Source organism: Stenella coeruleoalba, assembly GCF_951394435.1.
Source record: "Stenella coeruleoalba genome assembly, chromosome: 17".
NCBI lineage: Eukaryota > Metazoa > Chordata > Mammalia > Artiodactyla > Delphinidae > Stenella > Stenella coeruleoalba.
The window spans coordinates 29,923,037-29,943,509 of NC_137163.1; the positions used below are offsets into that span (position 1 = coordinate 29,923,037).

The 20,473-nt window shown below is 34.1% G+C and overlaps 1 protein-coding gene across 12 annotated transcripts in view; it reads right to left on the bottom strand.

Annotated features, from left to right (window-relative positions):
* Positions 1–20,473, bottom strand: part of OXR1 (oxidation resistance 1) — a 380,712-nt gene that overhangs the window by 32,582 nt on the left and 327,657 nt on the right. Inside the window, exon 1 of one of the 12 annotated variants that reach the window (XM_079902316.1) lies at positions 16,968–17,873. The exons of the other annotated variants lie outside the window; for them this stretch is intronic. Coding sequence (XP_079758442.1) covers positions 16,968–17,033 — 66 coding nt within the window. The 5' untranslated portion in view covers positions 17,034–17,873. Of the gene's footprint in view, positions 1–16,967; positions 17,874–20,473 lie in introns of those variants that run through there. 12 annotated transcript variants of the gene reach the window in all.

Here is a 20,473-nt window from a genome sequence, read left to right on the forward strand (position 1 = left end):
AAAGTTGTTGAAAGCAATGAAAGACATGAGAATAGAAAAAAGGAAAAGAAACTGAACAGATTTTCCATTCTGGCCATTATTATTAGATTGACTTTTGAAAAGCAAGAATGCTTGCAATATGATAGCTGACTCTCTACTTACAAAGAAACCCAAAGTAGTTATGATTTCAAGCTCTGGGGAATCAGATGGACCTAGGTTTTCCCCCTTCCTTATCTATTTCTCCATAAAACAGTGGAAATAATAATAGTACATACTAAATAGGGTTTTTGTGTAAATAAAATGAAGAAATGAAATGCACATAGAGGATTGAGTATAGTGCCCACCACAGACTAAACAGGGGTTAACACTACTTTTACTTAATTTTCCATCAATCACCCTAAGGACTAAAGGATAATGTTGAAGAGTCTCCATATTTATTTTTGGTTTTTATTTTTGATATTAAAGTATTTCAGTTTAAGAACTCAACTATTTTATATATTTTGTCTATTTTGAAAGTTCAATTTAAAAATATTAAAGGTTTTTCAATTAAGAACAGAATTTTCAATAAAGATGAAAGAAAAATTAGGTACTAAAAGTAAAAAAAATTAAAATCACAGCTTGCTTTTCTAAGACCAGCAAAAGAAATCTCTACAAAATATTTAATGACCAGTTATACCTTTCTTCCTCCTTCCTATGGCATTCAGTCTAATCGAGAGTTTCCTAGACAAGCATTTTCAAATTATATGACTTAACTGTTCCTCTGCATTCTTTCTATTCCTCTACTCAACACTGATCTTACACTGAAAGCTCTTCCTTTTACCATATAAAACACAGTTCCTGGATGAAAGTAAAATTGAATTTGCTCACAAAACGGATCAGTTATAATCTAATTGTATCAACATCACTTAGAGTAGGAATCATCAGTGAGGGAACCATAAACTGGCATCATAAGTATAAGCTTATAACATCTGGTAGTCATAGTTTCTTTAATGTCACAAATCTACTTTCCTCATTCATTTTTTTTTTTTTTTGAACTGTATTCCTTTCTGGAACTTATAAACTCACCACTTCCTTACCTTTAAATATTTACTCATGCTGTGATGAATGATAATATACAATATTGTCAAAAGAGTAGGTGAACTAATAAAGAAAAAGGATTTGAAATCAAATGACTATGATCTTGGGGTGGCCTCAGCCTGCAGCTGCTTCAAGCAGGATTTCGGTTCCCCGGCCAGAGACTTAAGTCAGGCCTCGGCAGTGAGAGCGCTGAATCCTAGCCACTAGACCACCAGGGACAGTGGCCAGCGACAAGGTCCCTGGCTCGTCGGCTTTGTAGAAATGAATTCCCAGAGATGAAAAGCAGTGAAAAAAGTAAAGCATTTATCAGGAGGAAAAAGGGTACGTATGAACAGACTCACATGGGCAGACTCAGAGTCGAGAGTTGTGTGCTCGTAGTAGTTTACCTCACTTGTATGGGACATTTCTTCTGGGTTCCCTTTGGCCAATTATCTTGCTTTGCCTGGTTCTGGGTCTCTAATTGGTTTATCTCAGGGTCCTCCCACGTGTGCATGTGCATCTCTTAGCCGAGATGGAATTCTAGAGAAGAGGCCTATGGGTAGGTTGACATCACTTACTATGGGGTGACGCCCCCTCCCTTTTTGGCCTCTGTGGAGCCTTTCTGCGCATGTGTAGTGGGAAAGGTCTCCTTGACTCTGAGAACGAGAAATATGTGGTCCCTTTATCTTTCATCTGGGCAGGTCTTAGCTTCTCCTTCCTCCTGCTGTTGTATTCATCTTGGAGAATCTGTCCACAGGGGATAAACTCCAGTTGCTCAGCCTGGGGCCCATCTATCTCCTGCCTCAACTAGAGAAATATACTTCCTCCTCTCAAAAGAAATGAATAAAGAGATATAGATTCCTAGTATATATGGTGGATCTGGAATTAGTCTCAAATTAATTTTTAACCCCTTGGTAAATCATACTCCATGTACAGAATGTATTACTTTACCCAAAAGATTAAACCTAAGTGGAAAATGGACAGATTGCTACAAAATGTCCTGTATCACACTCCCAATTATTAAAGGTACACAGTTGAGGAAATCAAGACCTTTTGCTTCCTGAGGAGCAAAGCAGTTTGCCTATACTGCTAAATCCCATCTGCAGAAACTAAGTACTATGAACTACCCTCTGCAGAATTAAGTGCTACTCTCCAGTCTCTTCAGTTTTTCACAAAGGACTCTCACAAAGAGAGCATTTATTTTCAACAAATTACAAATGTGAAGGCAGAAATAAACCTACCCATCTCTATTACAAAGAGACTAATAACAACAACAACCAGAACAGAAGCTGAAAATAGAGGAAATGCTGCAAATCCCATGAATAAGAACATGCTGTCCGAGAAAGAAAAGAGCTTCAGTCTAACATTGGTCTAACAGTCCTCCTTCCAGGATATTCCAGTATTTCCTCCTGAGATTACACCATAAACAAGCCAAAAACCTTTCCCTCAAGTGCCTTGCAGACTAAAAAAGGTATCTGTGAATGTGCAATTTTTATTTCTCACTTATGCCTTACTTTTATTCCTTAGTAAAGGAAGATGGGGTAGAAAGAAAAATGTTACTTAACAATGCCATTTATATTTACTTTGGAATCCAAAAATATTTTTAAAAAGGAGGAAATTAAAGTTGAGCTGTTGTAGCTAACAAAAAAGGGCATACAACAGCATCCTGAACTTACATAACATTCTGTTCTATATTTCATAATATATGACAAAGTCTTATCACAAAATAAGACCTGGATTATGTTAAAACTTTACTCCTTTTTGCCTTAAATTAAAACTACTGTTTTCAAAATACACTTCTGTGACTTAAATAAAATATAAAAGGAGCAAATAGAGAATCATAAATTAGGTAACTAGAAAGTAGAATTAAGAGGGAAAAAAAGGATTAAATCCCGAATGAATAAAAAACAGAACACATTACTGAAGTTTTGATTTGAAGAAATCTTTTATATTTAAAATTACATCCTGTTAAGTATATCTGCAGATGACTCACATAGAATTTCATAAGAAGGCAGATATATTCACTGTTCTTTTAGTCAAAAAAAAAAAAAAAAACCTGTTAACTACTCAAATGTGTATATTATACTAGCCTCATAGAACAATAAACGTAAGGAGTGACTCTCACAAAAAGGGAATAATCTTGTTTTCCCCACAGCATATCAGGGGAAAAGAACACTCATTACATAATCTTGAGATATATTAATTCACTATTATAGTTGGAGACTTCAAAACTCCTCTATCAGTAATTTGCAAATCTGATAGAAAATCAGTAAGGACATAGCTGAACTGTATTCTCAATTAGTTGGATCTAATTGACATGTATAGAATACTCCATCCAACAACAGCTGAATACATATTCTTCTCAAGCTCACATGGAACATTCACTCAGACAGAACACATTCTGGAACATTAAACATACCTTAACAAATATAAATCATAAAGTATGCTCTCAGACCACAATGAAATTAAACTAGAAATCAGTAACAGAGAAATAGTGCGAAAATCCCAAATTACTTTAGAACAACACACTGCTAATTAACACATAATCATTAAAGTCTTGGGAGAAATTTAAAATATTCTGAACTAAATAAAAATATAAGTTACCAAAATTTTGGGATACAGTGAAAGCAGGAATTAAGAGGAAAATTTATAGCACTGAATGCACATGTAAGAAAAGAGAAAGATCTAAAATCAATAATCTCAGCTTCCATTTTAGGAAACTAGAAAAAGAAGAGTTAATTAAGTCTGAAGTCGAAGAAAAGAAATAATAGAAAAAAATCAGAGTAGAAATCAGTGAAACAGAAAGCAGAAAATCAATAGAGAAAACTCAACAAAACCAAAAACCAGTTCTTTGGAAAGATCAATAAAATTGATAAACCTCTAGCCAGGCTAACTAAAATAAGAAAAAGAACACACAAATAAATTATATCATAAATGAAGACAGGCCATCATTTTTGATAATAAAGGAAAATAAAGGAATATTATAAACAACTCTATACCTACAAATTTGAAAACCTAGATGAAATGGACCAATTCCTTGAAAGACACAAACCACTAAACTCACACAGAAGAAACAAATCATCTGAACAGCCCTATATCTACTAAATAAATTGAATTAGTAATTAATAGCCTTGCAAAACAGAAAGTACCAGGCCCAGTTCTAGCCAAGTAAAATGAATTAGCTACCAGTAAACATCAAGGTAACTCTATGAAAAGCTATGCAAAATTGCTGAGCACTATGACAGACATGATCATAGAAAAAAGGAAAAACTGAACAGATTTTCATTCTGGCCAATATAATTATATTGACTTTTGCAAAGCAAAAATGCATACACCACGGCAGCTGATTTTGTACTTACAAAGAAACCCAAAGTGGTATGATCTCTAGCTCTGGAGCATCTTCAGTGAATCCAGATAGATTCACTAGTGAATTCAATTAAACATTTAAGGAAGAAATTATACTAAATCTCTACAATCTCTTCGAGAAAAACAGAAGCAGAGAAAATACTTCCCAATTCATTCTATGAGGCCAGCACTACCCTAATAAAAAATAAACAAAGACATTGTAAGAAAGACAAACTACAGACCAATATCTCTCATGAACATACATGCAAAAAAACCTCAACAAAATATTACCAAATTGAATCCAACAATGTATAAAAAAGATATCTATACAGTGACCAAGTGGGATTTAATTCCAGGTATGCAAGGGATATGCAAGGGATTTCAACATTTGAAAATCAACTGATATAATCCATTACACATAAATAGATGCAGAAAAAGCATTAGTCAAAATCTAACATTCATTATAAAAACTCCCGGCAACCTAGAAGTAGAGGGTAACTCCTGCAACTTGATAAAGAACATCTAACGAAAAAATCCTACAACATCATACATAATGGTGAAAAACGAAATACTTTCCCACTCCTATTCAACATTGTACTGGAAGACCTAGCTAATGCAGTAAAACAAGAAAAGGAAATAAAAGGTATACAGATTGGAAAGGATGGAATAAAACTCTTAGCAGATGACATAATTGTTTATTAAGAAAATTCTAAAGAATCATCCAAAAACTACTGGAGTTAATAAGCAATCATAGTAGGCTTGCAGGATGTAAGGTTATATACAAAAGTCAACTGCTTTTCTATATATCAGCAATGAGTAACTGGAATCTGAAATGTAAAACCATACTATTTATATTAGTACAGAAAAAAATGAAATACATGAAGTACAAAATTTTGAAGAAAGAAATCAAAGAAGATTTAAATAAATGAAGAGATATTCCATGTTCATATATATGGATAGGAAGACAATACTGTCAAGATCAGTTTTTCCCAACTTGGTCTATAGACTCAACATGATTCCAATAAAAATCCCACCAAGTTACTTTGTGGATATAGGCAAACTGATTATTTAAAGTTTATGTAGAAAGATCCCAATGCCAACACAGTAATGAAGGAAAAGAACAAAACTGAATGACTGACACTATTCAACTTCAAGACTTGCTATAAAGTAATCAAGATTGTGATACTGGCAAAAGAACAAACAGATCAGTGGAATGGAAGAGAGCACCTACACATAGACTCACACAAGTACAGTCAATTGATTTTTGACAAAGAAGCAAAGATAATGCAACGAAGAATGGATGGTCTTCTACCAAATAGTGGTGGAACAACTGGACAACCACACACAAAAAAGTTAATCTAGACAAAGTCCTTATACTTTTCACAAAAATTAACTCAAAATGGATCATCAACCTAAATGTAAAATGCAAAAGTATAAAACAACTAGAAGATAATACAGAAAAAAATCTAGGTGAACATGGGTTTGAAGATGCATTTTTAGATAGAACACCAAAAGCATGATCCATAAAAAAAACTAGTAAGTTGGATTTCATTATAATTAAAAACGTCTGCTCTGTAACAGACACTGTCAAGAGAATAAAAAAATAATCCACAGACTGGGAGAAAATCTTTGCAAAATACATTGCTGATAAATATGTTATCCAAAATATACAAAGAACTCTTAAAAAACAACAAGAGAACAAACAAAACATGAACTAAAGATCTGGACATGTAAGAATATGAAAAGATGCTCTATGCCATATGTCATCAGAAAAATGCAAATTAAAATAACAATGGGATACCACTACGCACCTATTTAGAATGAAAGCACTGACAATATTAAATGCTGGTGAGGATGCAGAGCAGCAGGAACTCTCATGCATTGCTGGTAGAGCACAAAATGGTACAGTCACTTTGGAAAACAGTTTGGCAGTTTCTGTTACAAAACTAAACATACTCTTATTATACAATCTAGCAGTCACACTCCTTGGTATTTACCTAAATGAGCTGAAAACTTAGGTCCACATAAAATCTGCACATGAATGTTTATAACAACCTTTTATTTAGTATTAGTGTCAAAACTTGGAAGTAACCAAAATGTCCTTCTATAGGTGAATAGACAAACTGTGGTACACTGAGAAAATGGAATATTAAATGTCAGCACTAAAAAGAAATGAGCTATCAAGCCATGAAAAGACAGGGAGGAAACTTAAATGCATTTTACTAACTGAAAGAAGCCAATATGAAAAAGCTACATATGATACGATTCCAACTAGATGATACTCTGGAAAAGGCAAAACTATAGAAAGATTAAAAACATCAGTGGTTCTCAGGTGGAGGGAAGGAGGGATGAACAGATGGAGCACAGGGCATTTTGAAGGCAGTGAGACTACACTGTATCATCCTGTAATGGCAGATACATGTCATTCCATAGAACGTGTAACACAAAGAATGAACCCTAATGTAAACTACAGACTTTGGGTGATAATAATATGTATTAGCTCATAAATTATAACATGTACCACATTAATACAAGATGTAAATAACAGGGGTACTGTGTTTGGAGAGAAAGGGGTATATGGGAGCTCTCTGTACTTCCCATTCAATTTTTCTGTAAATCTAAAATCTCTAAAAAATAAAATCTATTAATTAAAGAAAAACAGGGAAAAAAAACAGGCAAACACAAAATTCAGGGAGGTAGTTACCAATTTGGAGTTGACATGAGGTGAGATAGAGAAAGAACACATAGGATGATGCACTTTCACTGGTAACGTTTTAGTTCTTAAGTTGGGTAGTGAATGAGTGAGTGTGATCGCAAATATTCATTTTATCATTATGTCTCACAACTTACATATGTAATAAATATGCTTTTCAACTACTAAGTCAAATAAATAAAGAAAAAATATTCTACACTGAATATATGTGTATATGTCCTTTTTTCAATTATGTTGTGACATAATTAGTAAGATGTTTTATACAATAAGCATAAACACTAGTTAAAAAACTTCCCATGAATATGTACTATAGGTAGGCAACATAGTATAGTAGGTTTAGCTGTAGAACTCTGTCTTAATTCTGATTCTGTTTAATAGTCGTTCCTACATATGCCTGAGGGATTGCTTCCAGAAACCTTCACAGAAACCAAAACCCATGGATGCTCAGGCCCCTCATAGAAAACAGCACAGTATTTGCATATAATCTATGCATATCCTCTCCTTAAATCATCTATATATTACTTATAATACCTAATACAATGTAAATGCTATGTAAATAGTTGTCAGCATTGTGGCAACTTCAAGTTTTGCTTTTTGGAACTTCCTGGGATTGTTTTTCCAAATATTGTTAATCTGTGGTTGGTTGAATCTGCGAACGCAGAACCATCGAATGCAGAACTGGTAGATAAGGAAGTCTGATTATTTTAGATTTGTGAACTTGAGCAACCGTACTTAATCTCTCAATTTCTGGTCTTTCAAATGGAAATAATAATCATATCTTAGGCACTTTATGAGGAATAAATAATAGTATGTGTAAGATATATATAAAGTAGAAAATGATACAGCAAATGTACAAAATAAATGTTAATCTCCTTCTCCTAGTTATAGTCTGAAGATTTTGAGAGCACGTATAGCAAAGAATTTAAGGGCACAGCTTACAGGCAGAATAGAATGCCTGGATTCAAACCACAGCTCTGACCTTTATTGGTCAGAGTATGGCTGTTATATGCCTCTGTTTTGTAAAATGAAGGTGAAAGCAGCAATATTTCACAGGTTGAGGATTAAGTAAAAAACTCATGGTAAGTGTATAGTGTTAGTATAAGTAATTATTAATATTTTAATCAGTATTATAATAATTAGCTGAGGTCCCTGGAAAGAGTTTTACATTTAAATTTGTTCTTAAAATTCTACCTGTGAGCTAATTTCTATCCAGATGTAAGTAATTCATCATGTCATGTGTTTTCAAATATAAAGACCTAAAATACAAAAAAAAATTCATCTTGTCATATATTAGGGCCTAAAAACAACAAAAAAAGGAAAAGATGAGAAAATTCAGTGAAGTACTGATAGAAAAAAATGATGTTATTTAATATTTTGTGACTTTAATCTGATTAAACTTATACCCTTATAAAATGAGCTTATAACCTTCACATGAATTACAATTTACTGACAGACACTAAAAAGGCAGGATATAGTATATGGGTATATCAAATATATAAACAGCTTCAAGTAAATGATTAGAGATTAAAGTTTAGGTTATTTATCAGAATAAACTCTAAAACAGCCTTTAAAAATAAAGAAAACATAGCAGGATGGCTGAGCAGAAAGACCCTGAGTACATGAGCACACCAAAATTACAATTATTTACAGAACAACTATCAGTGAAACAGACCAGAACCTATCAGAAAAGATCTTTTACAACTATAGATATAATGAAGATGGGCAGCAGGGGTGGAGTCATGGTACAGTCAAGACCATACCCCTGGTAGGTGAACCAGAAACAGAAGAATAATTATTGCAGAAGTTCTCCCCAAGGAGTCTGAGCCCCACATCAGGCTCCCAAACCCAAGGGTCCTGTGCTGGAAAGACAAGCCCCCAGAATATTTGACTTTGAAGGCAAGTGGGGCTTCCTTTTGGAAGACCCAGAGGGTTGTAGGAAATAGAGACTTCACTCTTAAGAGGGCGTACACACTCTGGGACTGGGGACAGAAGCAGTAATTTGAAAGGAGCCTCAGTTAGACCTGCCTGTTGATCTTGGAGAGTCTCCTGGAGAGGCAGGAGGCAAAAGGAGCTTACCTTGGGGACACATACACTGGCAGAAGCCATCTTTGGGAGCTTGTTCTACCATGGGGACATTAATGCTGGCAAGTACCATTTGGAATCTTCCCATTACCTTATTAGCACCTGAACCCAGCCCTGCCCACCAACCTACAGGCACCAGTACCAGGTGCCTCAGGCCAAGCAACTAACTGAGCAGGGACACAGTGCCACTCAACAGCAGACAGGCTGCCTTAAGAACCCCTGAGCCCACAGCCTCCCCTGTACATTGCCCAGCCTACCAGAGGGCCCACCAACCAGTACACAGGCACTAGACCTGGGACCAAGGGAATGATCATGATATGATCAAAGAACTCAGGAGAAAAACAGATTAACAGAGTGAGAAATCTTAAGTGTTTAACAAAGAGTTAGAAAATATAAAAGAGCAACCAAACAGAGGTGAAGAATCCAGAAAGTAAAATGAAAAATACACTAGAAGGAATCGACATTCGACTAAATGATACAGAGGAATGGAAAAGTGAGCTGAAAGACAGAGTAGTGGAAATCACAGAAGTGGAACAGAAAAAAAGAGAAAGGATAAAAAGAAATGAGGACACTAAGTGACCTCTAGGACAACATCAAGTGTGCTAACGTTCACATTCTAGGAGTCACAGAAGAAGAGAGAAAGGGGCAGAAAAAATACCTGAAGACATAATCACTGAAGACTTCCCTAACCTAGGAAAGGAAACAGACATCCAGGTCTAGGACACACAGAGTTCCAAACATGATCAACCCAAAGAGGACCACAGCAAGACATACTGTAATTAAAATGGCAAAAATTTTAAATAAAGAGAATATTAAAGGCAGCAAGGTAAAAGCAACAACTTATATACAAGGAACTCCCATAAGACTATGAGCTGAATTTTTAGTAGAAACACTGCAGGATAGAAGGAAGTAGCACAATATATTTTAAATGATGAAAGGGAAAAACCTACAACTGAGAATACTTTACCTGGCAAGGCTCTCAATCAGATTTGATGGAGACATTAGAAGTTTTACAGACAAACAAAACGTAAAAGTGTTCACCAAATCAGCTTTACAAGAAATGTTAAACGGGCTTCTCTAAGTGAAAAAGAAAAGGCCACAACTGGAAACATGAAAATTACTAAACAAAAAAGCTCATTGGTAAAGGCAAATAGGTTGTAAATCAACTGCATAAAAGCTAGTAGGAAGGTTAAAAGACAAAAGTAGTAAAACCATCTACATCCATGATAAACACTTAAGGGATACTCAAAAGAAAAAAGTGTTAAATATGTCAAAAACAGTAAACGTGAAGAGAGAAGAGTAAAAATGCAGGGTTGTTGAAATGCATTTGAAATTAAGAGAACAGCAATTTAAAATAATCACATACATATATAGATTGCTTGCTCGCTGTGTGTGTGTGTGTGTGTGTGTGTGTGTGTGTGTATAAAAACCTCATGGTAACCACAAACCAAAAATCTATAACAGATACACACACAAAAATGAGAAGGGCATCTGCATGTAACACTAAAGATAGTTATCAAATCACAAGGGAAGAGAACAAAAGAAAGGAACAAAAAAGAACTGCAAAAACAATTAACAAAATGGCAATAAGTACATACAGATCAATAATTACTTTAAATGTAAATGGACTAAATGCTCCAATCGAAAGTCATGGAGTGGTTGAATGCATACAAAAACAAGACCTATATATATGCTGTCTTAAGAAGTCAGACACACACAGACTGAAAATGAGGAGATAGAAAAACATATGCCATGCAAAAGGAAATCAAAAGAAAGTCAGGGTAGCACTACTTCTATCAGACAAAATACTTTAAAACAAGGCTATTACAAGACACAAAGAAGGGCCTTACATAATGATAAAGGGATCAATCCAGGAAGAAGATACAGCAACTGTAAATATATGTGCACCCAACAAAGGACCACCTAACACAGAAAATATTAACATAAATAAAGAAAGAAACTGACAGTAACACAATAATAGCAGAGGCCATTAACACCCCACTTACATCATCCCAACAGAATATCAATAAGGAAACACTGGCCTTAAATGACACATCAGACCAGATGAAGTTAATAGATATATATGGAATACTGCATCCAAAAGCAGCAGAGTATACATTCTTTTCAAGTGCAAATGAAACATTTTCCAAGATACATCACATGCTAGGCCACAAAACAAGCCTCAGTAAATTTAAGAAAATTGAAATCATATCACGCATCTAATCTGACCAGAGTGATATGAGACTAGAAATCGACTACAAGAAAAAAAGCTGCAAAAAAAATACAAATATATGGAGGCTAAACAATATCCTACTAAACAAACAATGGATCACTGAAGAAATCAAAAAATACCTGGAGACAGATGAATATGAAACACAATGATCCAAAATCAAAAGGACGCAAAAGCAGTTAAAAGAGGGAAGTATATAGCGATGCAAGCTTACCTCAGGAAACAAGAAAAATCTCCAATAAACAACCTAACCTTACACCTAAAAGAACTAGAAAAAGAATAAACAAAACACAAAGTTAGTAGAAGGAAAGAAATCATAAAGATAGAAGCAGAAATAAATGAAATGGAGACTAAAAAAAAAAAAATAGAAAAGATTAGTGAAACTAAGAGATGGTTCTTTGAAAAGATAAACAAAACTGATGAACCTTTAGCCTGACTCATCAAGAAAAAAAGAGAGAAGTCCCAATTCAATAAAATCAGAAATGAAAAAGGAAGAGAAATCATAACAGATTACTGTGGACAGCTATATGACAATAAAATGGACAACCTAGAAGAAATGGACAAATTCCTACAAATGTACAATCTCCCAAGCATAAACCGGGAAGAAAGAGAAAATGTGAACAGACCAAATACCAGTAATGAAACTGAGTTAGTAATAAAAGTTCCCATCAAACAAAAGTCTAGGACCAGACGGCTTAATAGGTGAATTGTACCAAACATTTAGCAAAGAGTTAACACCCATCCTTCTCAAAGTATTCCAAAACACTGCAGAGAAAAGAACACTTCTGAATTCATTCTATGAGGCCAGCATTACCCTGATACTGAAACCAAAGATATCACACACACAAAAAATTACAGGCCAATATCAATGATAAACATAGGTACAAAAATCCTCAACAAAATATTAGAAAACCGAACCCAACAAAACATTAAAAGGATCATACACCATGAGTAAGTGGGATTTATCCCAGGGATGAAAGGATGGCTCAATATCTGTAAATCAATCAGTGTGATATATATACCACATTAACAAATTGAAGAATAAAAACCATATGACCATTTTGATAGATGCAGAAAAAGCTTTTGACAAAATTCAACATCCATTTATGATAAAAACATTCCAGACAGTGGGTATAGAGGGAACATACCTCAACATAATAAAGGCCATGTACGAGAAGCTCACAGCTAATATTATACTCAATGGTGAAAAGCTGAAAGCACTTCCTCTAAGATAAGGAATAAGACAAGGATGCCCAATCTTGCCACTTTTATTGAACACAGTACTGGAAATCTTAACTATAGCAATTAAACAAGGGGAAAAACAAAGAGATACACATTGGAAAGGAAGAAGTAAAACTGTCACTATTTGCAGATGGTATGATACTATACATAGAAAATCCTTAAGATGCCACCAAAAGACTACTATAGATCATCAAGGAATTTGGTAAAGTTGCAGGATACTAAATTAATATACAGCAATCTATTTCATTTCTATACACCAACAACAAGCTAACAGAAAGAGAAATTAAGGAAACAATCTCATTTACCATCACATCAAAAATAATAAAATACTTAGGAATAACCTTACCTAAGGAGGTAATTGGTCCTATACTTGAAAAACTGTAGTGCACTGATGAAAGAAATTGAAGATGACACAAACAGATGGAAAGATACACTGTGTTCATGGATTGAAAGAATTAATATTGTTAAAATGACTATACTACCCAAGGCAATCTACAGATTCAATGCAATTCCTATCAAAATTCCAATGGCATTTTTCAGAGAACTAGAACAAATATTTTAAAAATTTGTATGGAAACACCAAAGACCCCAAATAGCCAAAACAATCTTGAGAAAGAAGAACAAAGTTGGCGGTGTCACACTCCCTGACTTCAGATTATACTAAAAAGCTATAGTAATCAATACAGTATGGTAGTGGCACAAAAACAGACACATAGATCAATGGAACAGAACAGAGAACACAAATATTAACCCACATATGGTCAATTTATCTATGACTAAGAAGGCAAGAATGTACAGTGGGGAATAGACAGTCTCTTCAATAAATGGTACTGGGAAAACTAGATATCTGCATGTAAAAGAATGAAATTAGAACATTTTCTCACACCATATACAAAAATAAACTCAAAATGGATTAAAGAACTAAATGTAAGACCAGAAACCATAAAATTACTAGAAGAAAACTACTAGGCAGAACACTATTTGACATGAATCTTAGAATTATTTTTTTGGATCCATCTCCTCAGGCAAAGGAAACAAAAGCAAAAATAAACACACAGGACCTAACTAAATTTAAAGCTTTGGCACAGCAGAGGAAACCATTGACAAAACGAAGACAGCCTACTGAATGGGAGAAAACACTTGCAAATAATATGACTGATAAGTGGTTAATACCCAAAATACATGAACAGCTCATATAGCTCAGTATCAAAAAACCCAATTAAAATATGGACAGAAGTCCAGAATAGACATTTTTCCACAGAAGACCTAGAGATGGCCAACAGGCACATGAGAAGATGCTCAACATTGCTAATCATCAGGGAAATGCAAGTCAAAACCACAATGAGATATCACCTCACACCTGTCAAAATGGGTATCGTCAAAAAGAACACAAATTAACAAATGCTGGCAAGGATGTGGAGAAAAGGGAACCCTGGCACACTTTTGGTGGGAATATAAATTGGTGCAGCCATTGTGGAAAACAAAATGGAGGTTCCTCAGAGAACTAAAAAGAGAACTGCAATTCTATTCCTGGGTATATACCCAAAGAAAACAAAAACACTTAGAAAAGATATATGCACTCCAATTTTCCTAACAGCATTATTTACAATTATTTACAATTTAACCATGATATGGAAGTCACCTAAGTGTCCATCAACAGATGAATGCCTAAAACTGTGGTGTATATACATATAAAACAGACTACTACTCAGTAGTAGCAAAAACAAACTTTTTTTAAAAAAATAAAAAAACAAAAACCAAAAAAACATAAAAAACAAAACCAAATTTTGCCATTTGCAACAACATGGATGAACCTAGAGGGTATTATGCTTAGTGAAATAAGTTAGAGACAAACGAATACTGTATGTTATCACTTATAGGTGGAATCTAAAAAATAAACTAGTGAATATAATAAAAAAGAAACAGACTCACAGATATAGAGAACAAACTAATGGTTATCAGTGGAAAGAGGTGATACAGGGGTAGGGGTTTAGGATGCAGAAACTACTATGTATAAAATAAATAGGCTACAAGTATATATTGTACAGCACAGGGAACATAGCCGGTATTTTATAATAATTATCAATGGATTATAATCTACAAAAATTTTGAATCACTATGTTGTACACCTGAAAATAATATAATACTGTAAATCAACTATACCTCAATAAAAAACATAAGGAAAAGATAAAGTTAAGCATGTTTCATCAACATGGTTCTCACCCAAGCTAACTGGCAAAGGTTTAACTTTATTCCATATATTTTGGAGCATATTCTAACTATTAGTCCTATTATCTTTGAGACTTTAATTCATTTACAAAATGCAAATAATCTATCTCTGATTAACACACAGTTACTGAGCATTTAGAAAACTGTCCTAGTTTACATAAATATATGGCCATATCAATACTAGCTATAAGACTATTTATTACTTAAGTAATACCATTCTACTAATCAGTTGAGTAAAGTTATGAAGAACTGTAAGAAGTTACAAAATACGAAGTCCAAAAATGAGAAATTTTATTTGTTCTAAAATATTTGTTATACTCCTAGAAAAATTATTTTTTATTTTCAGTTTTAAAGTGGAAGAGCTCCCTCTCTAGCAGAATCTTAGAGGAAATTTCAATCTACAAAACAAGTAAAAGAACTGCTATCATTTTAATTTGTATTTCCTTAAGCCTTTCTCCTACCCTACAGCTTCTAGGATTTCTACTCCAAAGCAAGGAAAACAGCTAGAAAACTGGGACTTGCGCTTCTCTACACACCAAGACACATCATAATGTACTGTACCATTTTATAAAACTCTCAAAGACATCCTGGAGAGGTAATGAATATGCTAGGATCTAGCTGTCTCTGTGCTCCATGACAACTTAGTTCAGTAAAACACTCGATATGAATTTTCACCTTTAAAATGGGAAGTAATACTACTGACTTTGCAAGGTTATTGTGAAGGTTAAGTGAAACAACATATATAAACTCTATGCGCAGAGCTGAGGACCAGTGAGAAGCACACTCTCATATCTGAAAAAATAACATAACAGCTTCCTATGAGGTTAAAAAGGAATTGGTGACTGTAAGTGTGTGATGTACATTATAATGACCTATCAAGTTGGTCTCTCTCTCTCTCTCTCTCTCTCTCTCTATATATATATAAAGTTGGTCATATATATTTTGAACTATAAAGTTCAAAATATCCACATTTTGCCTGTATTTGTAATAAATTAAACTATATTACAGTATTAGCAAACTAATGATAAATGTTAATTCAAACTGCAAATCAAAAAAATACATGCATAGCATCACTGTTCTTGGTTTAAAAAAAAAAAAAGCTATGTTAATTGGCTAATCTGATAACCTGATCAGAATTTTAACAAATCCAATCATTTCAGATGCCTAAACCACTCTGTGCTGATGTTTCATAAACAAAAACTTGAAATCATTCAACTTAAAAATAAAAAGACATAAAAAAGTACTCTCCAGCCAAATTACACCACCACCAATGGAAATCATTTTGATATTTTTACATGTTTAACATTTAAGGGTGGCAAGCTGCTTTGGGGGCATCTTCCAAAGTCACTCCCGGTTCTAAGTATATGTCTAGTCTCATTTAAATCATCTATAATCTCAGTAAAAATAAAATTAATATTCATAAGGCAAGATATAATCTTAAATTACCAAAGAAAAAACAACTGGCAATACACTTTCTAACAAATAATGCATACATACTTATACTGAAAAATATCTAGGATTCTTAAAATTAGTAAGGTTGAGTTAGATATTTCTTAATTAGAGTATCATTTATCATCATAGAGTATCATTATCATTCTGTATTAGGCAACAATGCTTGAAACTTTTTGGATAGCTTGAGAAAGACTTTTCTTGGATTGCTAAAATAATAGTCTTAAAACACAAAATTATAAATGTATTTAGTCTGGGATCCAGTCAATAAAAATTAAAGTTAATTCACTAAGATAGTTCTACTAAATTTATTTTTAAGCAAAACAAAAATTCCAAATATTTTCCTACAAAGTTAAATTAAAAATTAAGGCAGTAATAAAGGTTTGATAACTTCCTGTTGATGTAGAACACGAAAACCAAAACACTTCCACAAACCAAAATTACAGTCCCTTATTCATTTCCTTTTTGAAGATATTTATGATTAGCAGAAATAGCTTAAATTAAGGTATGCTTTTATAATCATACAATTTTGTATTCTATAAATATTCTCTATACTTAAACTTTTAAATTATACAATTTTTCAGAATGTCACCATACAAAGACTAATAAATATAGAAACTGAAATCATCGACTAAGATTTACCAGAGTATATTTTTGATTAATTGGTTGATGCCTTCTCCCCTTTTTCCCATACCAGAGACGAGACATTTCCTTTCCAGGGCAAATTAAGTTACATCAAATCTCCTAAGAACTGTTTTAGAAAGCATTCTTCCTCTGTCAAAAATACATTTCTAGCACAAGAGCCCTACTACAGTGACAAAACAGTTTGCTGGAGACAAAGATTTGATTGACAAGACAGAGAGCTAATCACTAAGTAGTATCCATTGCAAAGGTAGTCCTGAGTGGAGACTGTAAAGCTGGGGAGGGAAGAGAGGATTTCCCATGTTTAAGTTTGGTTGCACTGTACCCAAATGTGCAGAGAAAGGATTCAAAAGCTTAAAGATACAGAGCATGTATTTCCAAATACCAGTACACTAAGAAATATACTAAAAATAACCCAGTCATAAAAAAGTAATCAGTACAGTTTCCAGAGTCCCTCCCAAAGTACACAAATGATTTCAATTAACATTTTACTATTTGCTCATACAGTCATAAAATTCTGTTCCTTATTTACATCTAAGAGTCCTATAAAATTTCATCTTACATGTATTTTTTAAGCAGTAAAACATCCTTTGAGGACCCTTCAATCCTCAAACTTTTAGAATGACTATGTAAAAATGAAGCCAATCTACTACACATAAAGCCTATACAGATATTCAGTGTGATCTGAAAATTCCTTTTAGTATTAACACAGTCCATTTTTAAACTGCATTTTCTAACATCTAGTTTCTTGAAAAAGTACTTATATTTACTATGCCTATGTATACTTCACTAACCAGGGGTATCCTGAATATAAGTGAATTTTTAAGATTAAATATTATTATGACTATAAACTATAATCACCTAGATTACCTCAATTTTAACTAGAATATCAATGCCATATGATACACTGAATATTTCTTCCATTTTAAGCTAAGACTGCTCCTCCCCCTTTACCTTGTTGTGTGTACACACAAAGCTGTGCACACAATGCCACCCTTCACACACACACAGCTACCTTTCTAGTATACACAACGCTGCACCATACCCACACCCCCCCATCTCCTTCCTGCACATTCCAGCATGTGCATGCACAAGACACAGCACACCCCCTGATGAATATCCACCCTGCCGTGCCACTCATACCAGTCACCCCCCTAACTCCCCCACCAGCTCCACCACACTTACCCTAAGATCTCTCTCCCACAGTCCCTTGTAGGCACACTATACCCATCTCCACACCAGCTTTAGTTCAATTATATACATAGTGAACTGTGGTCGCCAACCCCCATCCCTGCGCTCCCTCTGCACACACCAACAGCATTAGATAATTTGGTGGTAGTGGGGTGCTCTTTTGAAAACCTATCATTACTTCCAGCCGAATTTTCTAGAATTAGAAATATATGCATACCAAAATGTGGTTTAAATGAGATTTTTAAAAATATACACACATGCACCATGCAAAGGATAGCCTATTTCATTGGTTGTCTTACTCAGCATACATCTCCACACCTTCTTCCTAATACAGTTTTGATTTTGCTAAGGTATCTTTTCAGCCATGTGTTTCTGAGAAGGCTGGCTCCATGCCTAGACAGGATGGGTTCTTAAAGATCTAAACCAGTGGGTCTCAAATTTTAGCCTACACCAGAATCACTTGGAACGTTTGTTAAAACAGAATACTGGGCTCCAAAACCAGTTTCTGATAAGCCGACTGCAATGGTGCCTGTGAATGTGTATTTTTTAATTTTTTTTTTTTTTTGGCTGCGCTGCGGCTTGTGGTATTTTAGTTCCCTGAGCAGGGATCAAACCTGGGCCCTGAGCAGAGAGTCCCAACCACTGGACCATCAGGGAATTCCCTGTACTTTTTAAACGAATTCAGAGATACTATTGCTGCTGGTTGTGGTCTAGGGACCACACTTTGAAAAACAACTAAACTACAATGAGATATCACTTCACACTGGTCAGAATGGCTATTATCAAAAAGACAAGATATAACAAGCATTGGCGAGAAAAAGGAGAAAAGGGAAACCCTTATGCACTATTGGTGGGATTGTAAATAGGTGTAGCTACCATGGAAAACAGTATATTTTTTGAGGTTCCCCCCAAAATTAAAAATAGAACTACCATATGATCTAGCAATTCCACTCCTGGGTATTTATCTGAAGAATGAAAACATAAATTTTAAAAGATACATGCACTGCCATGTTCACTGCAGCATTATTTACAATAGCCAAGATATGGGAACAACTTAAGTGTCCATCAATGGATGAATGGATGAAGAAAATGTGGTATAGATACACAGTGGAATACTACGTAGGCAAAAAAAACCAAAAAACAAAAACAGGAAAAGACTGAAATCTTGCCATCTGAGACAACATGGATGGACCCTGAGTTCATTAGCTAAGTGAAATAAGTCAGACAGAGAAAGACAAATATCATATGACCTCATTTATATGTGGAATTTAAAACAACAACAAAAAATGAAGCTCATAGATAAAGGAAACAGATTGGTGGTTGCCAGGGGGGTGGGGGGTGGCATTGGGGAGGGCAAAATAAGTGAAGGGGGGCTCAAAGGTACAAACCTCCAATTATAAAATAAGTCATGAGGATATAATATATAGCATGGTGAATATAATTAATAATACTGCATTATATATTTGAAAGTTGCTAAGAGAATAAATAGATCTTAAAAGTCTTTATCACAAAAACGATTAACTAGACTTACTGTGGTGATCATTTCACAGTATATATAAATATCAAATCATAATGCTGTACACCTGAAACTAATATGTTATATGTTATTTATACCTCAATTGAAAAAGAAAAATCAACTGGTCTAAGCTATTTTAAGTGTGATTTTCTGTTTCTTGAAGCCAAATGCTTCCATTTAATAAATACAATACCTACCTAGCAGACATAAAATGAGCTCAGTAAATCTCCTTCTTGCCCTTTCTTTTTTCATAATACTCAGAAAACATAATGCTAGGTCATTTAAATTTGTCTAGACACCCCAGGGCTTGAAGCAGATGTCAATTTAGCATTAAAAATGTAAAATGACAGGCTATAAAATGAAGCACTTTTAAAAACATAACCAGCTTAAGGTTGAACATAATCTGTTCTCATAATTCACATATTCAACTTAATTTTTTTCCTTTACTTTATCAGGGCTGAAATTACTGAATTACCTTATATCTGATATCCTCTAAGTTGGGAGTGGTCTACTAGAAGCAATAATGCATTATCTACCTACTCAATATTTAAAGTAATATTTTAATTTTTAAAATCATAAAATAGTCTGTCATTCATTCATCCCTTCTCACAATATCAATTAGACATTTTGTGCTTTAATAGAAATTTTATAGTCTATAGCTTTTGGCTAGTAACTGAGATAGATTATTAATAGGGAAAGCAAAGCATTGGTTCAATACTTTCCTGAGGTAGTTAACATCAGTAATAGTCAAAGCAGACCATAATGACTCCTGGGTGCTAAATGCTAATATGAAAAAACA